Genomic DNA, 8354 nt, shown 5'->3' with positions numbered 1-8354 from the left:
TCTGTCCTCATTTTCTTAAGATAAACACTTTGGTAATTCTCTGGCCGTCCAGTGGTTAGGACTCCACGCTTCCAATGCAGTGGGCCCGGGTCAGATCCCTGTTTGGGGAGCTAAGATCCCGCATGCCGTGTGGTGTGGTCAAAAACAAAACCAAACAACAACAACAAAAAACCCAGAACACTTTGGATAATTTTTTTGTTTTTTGCTTGTTTATAACGTGTCCATTTAGACTAAGGAATCTCCCCTGAAGTCAGATTTTGTCCTGCTCCTAAGTTTTAACCCAAAATGGTTTATCTGTTTTTTCTTCTTTATGATTTCCATTTGAATTTCATTTCTGATTTAAGGAATTTGATTTCAGCGATTTGTGCCAGTGTATTTCACATTTTAAAAAATACTTGGTGCTTGCGGGCTTCCCTGGTGGCGCAGTGGTTGAGAGTCCACCTGCCAATGCAACGGACACGGGTTCGTGCCCCGGTCTGGGAAAATCCCACATGCCGCGTAGCGGCTGGGCCCGTGAGCCGTGGCTGCTGAGCCTGCGCGTCCGGAGCCTGTGCTCTGCAATGGGAGAAGCCACAACAGTGAGAGGCCCGCGTACCGCAAAAAAACAAAAAACAAAAAACCCCAAAACACTTAGTGCTTGCCTCGGCAGCACATATACTAAAATTGGAACGATACAGAGAAGATTAGCATGGCCCCTGCGCAAGGATGCCACGCAAATTCGTGAAGTGTTCCATATTTTTATATAATGGAGAGGATATGAAAATGACTTACATTTTGTGCATAGAGCAAAATAACTGCTTTTGTAGATGGTTTCTAAATCCTGTATAAAAAGTATAGTCTTGACATAACACGGTGCAATGTTAATTGGTTTAGAAGCCATGAATCAGAATAAAAAAGAAAACTGATTTTTTATGAATCAGAGATAAAAAAGCAGTAAAAAAATCCTTAATGTTATTAAGAAATGTAAAAAAGTAGTTATATTTAATTTTGTTAAAATGGACAAAGGGGAACTCTAGATTGTAAAATATCTTGAATTTTCTTTGAGAGCTATTACCTGAATACTTTTTCCAAGTGTTTTCTGGTATATAATATAAGGTCTCTAAATATGGAATGTGCATTTATTAAATATAATATGTTAAGTAGTTGAGGGGGAAAAATCAGAAATTTCTCTATGGCAAGATAGTCGAGCTAAGTCAGAATTGAAACACACATAATATTCCTCCACATGTCCCCATTTGAAGGGGACAGGCCTTTCCAAATGTGCAATTTGCACCTGCATTATACATTAACCGGAACTTCTCAAGGCAGGAGGATATAGTGAAACTTTGAGAAAAATTGTCCCTTTCTTCAGATGCCAGCATTGTAATTTTTTTTTTTTTTTGCGGTATGCGAGCCTCTCACTGTTGCAGCCTCTCCCGTTGCGGAGCACAGGCTCCGGATGCGCAGGCTCAGCAGCCATGGCTCACGGGCCCAGCCGCTCCGCGGCATGTGGGATCTTCCCGGACCGGGGCACGAACCCGTGTACCCTGCATCCGCAGGCGGACTCTCAACCACTGTGCCAGCAGGGAAGCCCCAGCATTGTAATTTTTAACATTAATATTTATTTTTCATCTTGTACATGGGATGTTATTGACCTAAAAGTTCACTCTGTCCGTGCATACCTAACCAAAATATCTCTGATGACATTCAGGTATAATGTTAACCTGTCCATATGATACATAATTCACTGTCTTGAAAAGTATAAAACTGCATCTCTAACTCCTGACCAGAGGAACAGTTCTCAGAGCTTCTGAGAGTCTGTCTCCTGGCTTATCATCTTCGGTTTGGTTCGAATGAAGTACTCTTTTTCTCCTCCTGGCTTGATTGTTAATTGAATTTTCATGGATAGAGTGGAGAAACTTAAAAAAAAAATTATCACCTTATTTTTAAAAAATTATTTTATTGAAGTATAGTGATTTACAGTGTGTTAGTTTCTGGTATACAGCAAAGTGATTCAGATTGTATATATTCTTTTTCATATTCTTTTCCATTATGATTTATTATGGGATATTGAATTTAGTTCCCTTTAGTATATAGTAGGGCCTTGTTTATTCATTCTTTATATAATAGTTTGCATTTGTTAATCCCAAACTCCCAATCCATCTCTCCCCCACTCTACCTCCCCCTTGGCCACCACAAATCTGTTCTCTATTTCTGTGAGTCTGTTTCTGTTTCATAGATAAGTTCATTTGTGTCATATTTTAGATTCCACATAGAAGTGATATCATATGGTATTTGTCTTTCTCTTTCCGACCTTACATCACTTAGTATGATAATCTCTAGGCTCATCCATGTTGCTGCAAATGGCATTATTTTATTCTTTTTGGCTGAATAGTATTCCATTTTATATATATATAATATATAATATATATTATATAATTATATATATTAATAATTATATAATTATATAATATAACAATTATATAATTATATATAATTAATAATTATATAATATATATAATATATAATTTTGGCTGAATAGTATTCCATTATATATATATCTCACATCTTCTTTATCCTTTCATCAGTTGACAGACATTTAGGTTGTTTCCAAGTCTTGGTTATTGTAAATTGTATCAACTTATTTTTCATTAATTGGTACTCTGTTCCTAGTAGAAGAATATGTACATGTACTTTGAATAAAAGGTAGTAGTTGAGATGGTGGGCAGAGAAGAGGGATGGGACTTGACTGCGTCCTGTATGTGTTCCAGGGATGTACAAAATTCAATGGTTTCCTTTTTGTACTCTCCACAGAGAAAAAGAATCCTTGGGGTAGTACTGGCAGCGATGGACCCCAGCAAACTTTCAATGGAACAGGGCAAAGCGTTCTTAAAGAAGGTTGGGATTCCACAAAGAGATGTAAGTGTGGGAGTTGTTAGGTTGGGCAAATGAGATGTAGAGGGATGAGGTGGCCTCCCTGTCTGGTATCAGTGCTCAGGCAGGTTCTCCTGTGCCCAGGGGTGAAATTCAGTGGTTAACAACATGGGTGCACAAAGCAAAGGGTGTTTGGAGATTTAGTTCAACCACATGGCCAATAAGTCAATCAATGAAACTGAAAATTCTGGATACTGATGTTTGTGTGAGCTTCCTGGCTGGTGAACACATTGATGTGCTAGGAGAGGGACGTGTCCTGATTCTGTGTGTCAAGGACATGGAAGCTGTGTTTGGAAACCTCCCAGACCTCACCCTATGTGTAACCTTTATTATAAAACTGTAATTATAAGTACAGCAAAAAAAAAACAAAAAAAAACAAGAAAGAAAGAAAGAAAGAAAGAAAAACAAAACAAAAACATGGGTGCATGGGCATTGGTCAATGAAAATGGACATGCAATGATTAGATGGACAGGACATATGCAACAGCTGTGGCACCTCAGTTCCCACCTGGGGATCACCAGCATTCCCTCAACACTCTGATTCCACTCCTTGCCGCCTGCCCCTTGGAGGTCACAAGCAAACTCATTGTGGGATTGGAGGAAAGAACTTTTCCACTCCAATTAGCATTACATTAAAGAACTCAAGAAACTGGGAGTTTTAATCTTCTGTAATCCCAAGTTTTCTTCCTGTGTTCAGAACTCTGGTTGTATCTTGATTCTCCATCAGATCGACTTGATGACAGAGAAGTGGGTAGTTGATGCCGCTGTGGAGGTTCTGCTACGGTTTCCTCTGTTGCCGGGAGAGGATCCAAGTGCCCGCTGTGTCCCGATTAAGAAATGTCATCCTTCAGTGGTCCAGCCTCACAGAGCTTCCCAAAGACCTGGAGTCCAAGAGGAGAGGTAGGTCAAATGTCAGGCAGTGATGGGGTAGAGCCTGGAGGGTTTCCAACAGGGCACAGGTGTGCGTTGTAGATTTCTGCCGGGATAGAATTTTGACTTGTGTATCCCTCAGCATAACACAGGCTTTTATTTGTGGGTTGCCTGGTGTGAATTTGCACATATATGTGAGCTTGCACAAGCACCCTCAGATTGCTTGTTCCTCTGTGGCTTTGTGCAAGCCTCTGTTGAACACAGGCATATGGTTCAGGGGTCACGTCTGAAATTTCACAGGTGTTCATTAACTTACTATCAAATCTTTGCCAAGCTTTGTCAGAAGAACTGACAGGTTTTCTCAGGAAGAAGCTGTTCTGCGAAAATTGTGAGTTTTCTGAAAATACGTGGGAAAAAAATCCATAGTGGTTGTCTGCCTGTGCATTGGCTTCAATAAATATTGATAGATGTTTAAATGTTGGAGGGAGGGCCTATCTAAAAACCCAAAACACAAGCCCAAGTTTACACTGAAATTCTCAGGGAGAAACATTATGAGCAGCCCTGAGCACAGCCAACTCGCCAAAGCCAGGCATTCCAGGTTGCAAATCTAATTTCACTGTTTGTTCATCTAGGGGCCTTATCACAGGCAGTGTCCCGCTCTGGGAGTTAGTAATGATGGAAAAAGGTCACAAATTTCACAGAATGGGACATCACTTCCTGAGGAGAGACCAACTCATAGTGGGAACGACTTAGTGGTCAGTGAGCCCCCACATTCATTCAGAAGTAGGAGTATGATGGGCTTCTGTCTCTGTGTCTACATACTGTTTTTTATTTTTTTCTTGTGTCTAGAAAACTGAACAGTCAATTCCCGAGGAAGAATGACCAGAAGCCCAAGGACATGAGGCAGATAAAAGGTCACAACATTCACAATCTGCCCCAAAGACCCACTACGGCCCAGAATGTGAAGATGCTACAGAGGGAGCCAGTGGGGCAGAAGACTCCCTTCTCGGGAGAGAAGGGTACCAAGGTAATTGGAGGCTTGGATATTTCAAGAATCAGGGTGTCTGCATGGATCCCAGAGAGTGGTTCTTTTTAAATTAACTTTAAAAAATTAATTTATGTTATTTTATTAATTTATTTTTTATTTTTGGCTGCGTTGGGTCTTCGTGGCTACGCATGGGCTTTTCTCCAGTTGTGGTGAGCAGGGCTACTCTTCATTGTGGTGTGTGGGCTTCTCTTGTTGCAGTGCACGGGCTCTAGGCACATGGGCTTCAGTAGTTGTGGCATGTGGCTCGCGGGCTTTAGAGTGCAGGCTCAGTAGTTGTGGCGCACGGGCTTAGCTGCTCCACAGCATGTGGGATATTCCTGGACCGGGGCTCGAACCCGTGTCCCCTACATTGGCAGGCAGATTCTTAACCACTGCGCCACCAGGGAAGCCCAGAGAGTGGTTTTTACCATGGAAACGCTTGTGGGATCTTTGTTCCCCGACCAGGGAATCGAACCCCTGCCCATGGCAGTGAAAGTGCCGAGCCCTAATCACGGGTCCACCAGGGAACTCGGAAACGCCTGTGTCTTATGAGAGATGTTCTTACTTATCCAAGTCAGGCTGGCCTGGTTTGTAGTATCCTCCCTGGGTGATTGGCCCATCGACTCCTCTGAGGAGCTACCTTATTCCCTGTTCAGTGTCATGTCAAGCTTGGTGTCTGTCCAGTGCACAAATCTGGCTCATTTTCATCACCTTTAGACACTAAATTCTCTTCTCCTTGATCTCTCTCGAAAATGCTCCATGGGCAGCACCATAGTATCTCAATGTCCTGGCAGTTCTAATCCATGTCCTGTATCCCAAACCACTATCCAACTTCAAAAATCTGTCCTTATGCAGGTGACTCTGGAACAACAAAGGGGTTAGGGGCAGCAAACCCTAGTCAGTGGAAAATCCACGTATAACTTTATAGCCAGCCCTCTGGCCCTTTGTACCTGAGGTTCCCCATCCGAGGATTCAACCAACTCTGGATGGTGTAGTACTATAGTCCAGGTTTATGAAAAATATCTGAGTGTAAGTGGACCTGCCCAGTTCCAACCCACGTCATTGAAGAGTCAACTGTGTTAACCTTTGAAACTTGCCTGCAGGGACTACCCTGGTGGTCCAGTGGTTAAGACTCCGTGCTTCCAATGCAGGGGGTGCATGTTCGATCCCTGGTCGGTTGAACTAACATCCCACATGCCCACAGCATGGCCTAAAAAATAAACAACTATAAAATAAATAAATAAATAAAATTTATTATTTTATAATAAAGAAACTTGCCTGTGGTTTCTGTTGACCCCGCCCTCCTCCTCCACCCCCAGGTGAAATGCAGGAAGTGTGGAGCCTTTGGACACTTGGCCATCAGCAAGTGGTGCCCCATGAAGTCCTGGGGTGGGGCCCTTGCTCCCCAGCCTTTGGGCTCCAATAAGAAGGAGAATCTGACACCCACGAACCCCCAGGACCTCCAGATTCCAGGGTCCGTCAACACGGCTGCCAGAGAGAAGGAACCAGAACTGAGGTGAGGAACCACAGGGTCAGAATGAGCTGGGGGACAGTGGTACCAAGGGAGATGGTCTTGCCCCTCTACTCTTTCTATGTAGATCTCTCAGGTGCAGACAGGGAGACTCAAGAGCAGCGTTCGAGAGCTTTGTGCCTTCCAGGGCTGCACACTCAGAGCTCAGTCTAGTCCTGAGAATCATGAAGGGGGAGGGGCCGGAAACTCCCTTGGAATGATGCACACGGCAGGCAGAGAACCACCTCAAAGTATTCAATGATGAAACCACGGTAGGGAAGGAGGTGCTTCCCGGAAGTGAGGGCTGCCTCTGAAGTCATGGAAGGACTCGCCTTTACAAAGGTCACAGGGTCTCAGATGCCTCCTTCACCCCCAAACAAGGGCTAGGACTGGGTTCCCACAGTCTTCTTGGTTCCCAGTCACTGGTGAGGGCTTCCAGACACTTAAGATGAAATGTTCTGCAGGCAAGAGGGGCGGCAGAGAACTCCTCTACCACAGACATGTCCCGAGAGACGCCAAGAGAAGAGGCAGAGACCCTGGAAGGAATCCATGGAATCGTGTGCCTTTGTGAGGGTGAGTCCTGCCCCTGCTCGCCTGCTGTTTCTCCCCTCCATCCCCATTGTGCTTCACTCCTATGCCCCTCATGTGTGCAGGATTATGTTAAACCCAGGCTGGATGCTAGGAGTCCTGTTTTTTTTCTCCCTGTATTTCTCATATTCTAATTTTTTTCTGTGTTTTACATATTCCTTTTTATTTTTTTTCTTCATGGGTTAGGTAATCCAAAATTCTGGTCCCATTTTATTTTTTTTTTCAATTTTTTTTATTTGAATTTTTTTCCTATTTTGTGCAAGTAGGCCAGCAAATGCTAGTGGAAGCCTTTCAGCGCACGTGTGAAGGGTTTTTGTGTGTGTGTGTGTGTGTGTGAAGTGTTTTATCAGCTTCCTTCTCTGGCTTCATGTCAAGACAAGGGATCATTTAACTTGTAAATACTCCCAATTGCCCTCAAAAGGATAGTTGCTGTTGATACTCTCCACACTGCACAGGAAAATGTTTTTACCCTTGACCTCAACAACAGGCAATATGAGGAAAGTTTTCATACCATATCTGATAGGCAAAAAACTCAGATTGGTATTGTAATTTTTTCCCTTGACCACCTCTGAGGTGGGTATCTCTGCAAATGTGTAATGACCATTTGCGTGCCTTTGTGAAATTTAATTTTGCATGTGTTGTCTATTTCTATTGGGTTGTTCCTCTTCCTCCTGATGCAGAAAAGAATCCTAGCGTATATTGGTTATTTTCTGCCTATTAGTCTGCCAGTTTCCCTTTGTCCTAAGTTGCTTATGATTTTCCTGTTTTCTATTATGATATGGTTGAAACTGTGAGCCCTGTATTGCATGCAGTTTGATAATTCTGACTCCTGAAGTGTCTAAATGAATTTCCTTCTCCCACAGCATCCCACCCGGCCAGTGCCTGTCCAAACGTCCAGGAGGAGATCTGTCCTGGGCCCTGTTCTCACAGGTCAGCCACCAGTCAAGAACCCTAATAGGAGATGATTCTGCCCTACACAGTCTCTCAAGAAAGCCCCTGGGCTTCCCTGGTAGTGCAGTGGTTGAGAATCCGCCTGCCGAAGCAGGGGACACGGGTTCGTGCCCCGGTCCGGGAGGATCCCACATGCCACGGAGCGGCTAGGCCTGTGAGCCATGGCCGCTGAGCCTGCGCGTCCGGAGCCTGTGCTCCGCAACGGGAGAGGCCACAACAGTGAGAGGCCCGTGTATCGCAAAAAAAAAAAAAAAAAAGAAAAGAAAGCCCCTGAACTGAGTGCTTGTGGACCCAAGACATGAGGTGGATTCCAGTGCCTTGCCCACCAAGCTCTAAAGAGCTTCTTCCGGGATGCCTCTCTCACGGCCAAGTTGACAGCCAGCAGGCCTGATGGTGTCTCCTGTGACGTTCTGCAGTCTAGCAGGAAGACACTCACCCTGGGCTGTGTCTGTGACCTCCAGGCACAGGTCAACTGTCCTGATGGGGATTCGAAGCC

The 8354-nt window shown here is 44.1% G+C and overlaps 1 protein-coding gene and 1 non-coding gene across 2 annotated transcripts; both read left to right on the top strand.

The window, feature by feature from the left end:
- The first annotated feature begins 633 nt into the window (after positions 1–633).
- On the top strand, positions 634–740 carry LOC115802625 (U6 spliceosomal RNA). Its single transcript, XR_004023128.1, has one exon. It is a non-coding gene; the product is annotated as a U6 spliceosomal RNA (small nuclear RNA).
- Positions 741–2709: 1969 nt separating this feature from the next.
- Positions 2710–7872, top strand: LOC111180997 (protein FAM90A27P-like). The gene is made up of 6 exons (XM_089902116.1): positions 2710–2898; positions 3640–3812; positions 4632–4809; positions 6129–6325; positions 6784–6892; positions 7771–7872. Exons 1-6 carry the CDS (start codon positions 2740–2742, stop codon positions 7870–7872), a joined length of 918 nt encoding a protein of 305 aa, XP_089758242.1. The 5' UTR covers positions 2710–2739.
- Positions 7873–8354: the final 482 nt, after the last annotated feature.

Source organism: Delphinapterus leucas, chromosome 20 (genome assembly GCF_059928025.1).
Source record: "Delphinapterus leucas isolate spDelLeu-1000000601 "Yukka" chromosome 20, BTC_Dleu_Yukka2, whole genome shotgun sequence".
Lineage (NCBI taxonomy): Eukaryota > Metazoa > Chordata > Mammalia > Artiodactyla > Monodontidae > Delphinapterus > Delphinapterus leucas.
The sequence above is the reverse complement of the archived record's forward strand: the minus strand, read 5'-3'. Positions and strand labels throughout refer to the sequence as shown.

Excerpts from the sequence above, each read along its gene's own strand:
- LOC111180997 (XM_089902116.1), top strand. The coding sequence starts at position 2,740 with ATGTGTTCCAGGGATGTACAAAATTCAATGGTTTCCTTTTTGTACTCT. Across the intron at positions 4,810-6,128 it reads CGGGAGAGAAGGGTACCAAG|GTGAAATGCAGGAAGTGTGG; the intron begins GTAATTGGAGGC and ends CTCCACCCCCAG. Across the intron at positions 6,893-7,770 it reads AATCGTGTGCCTTTGTGAGG|CATCCCACCCGGCCAGTGCC; the intron begins GTGAGTCCTGCC and ends CTTCTCCCACAG.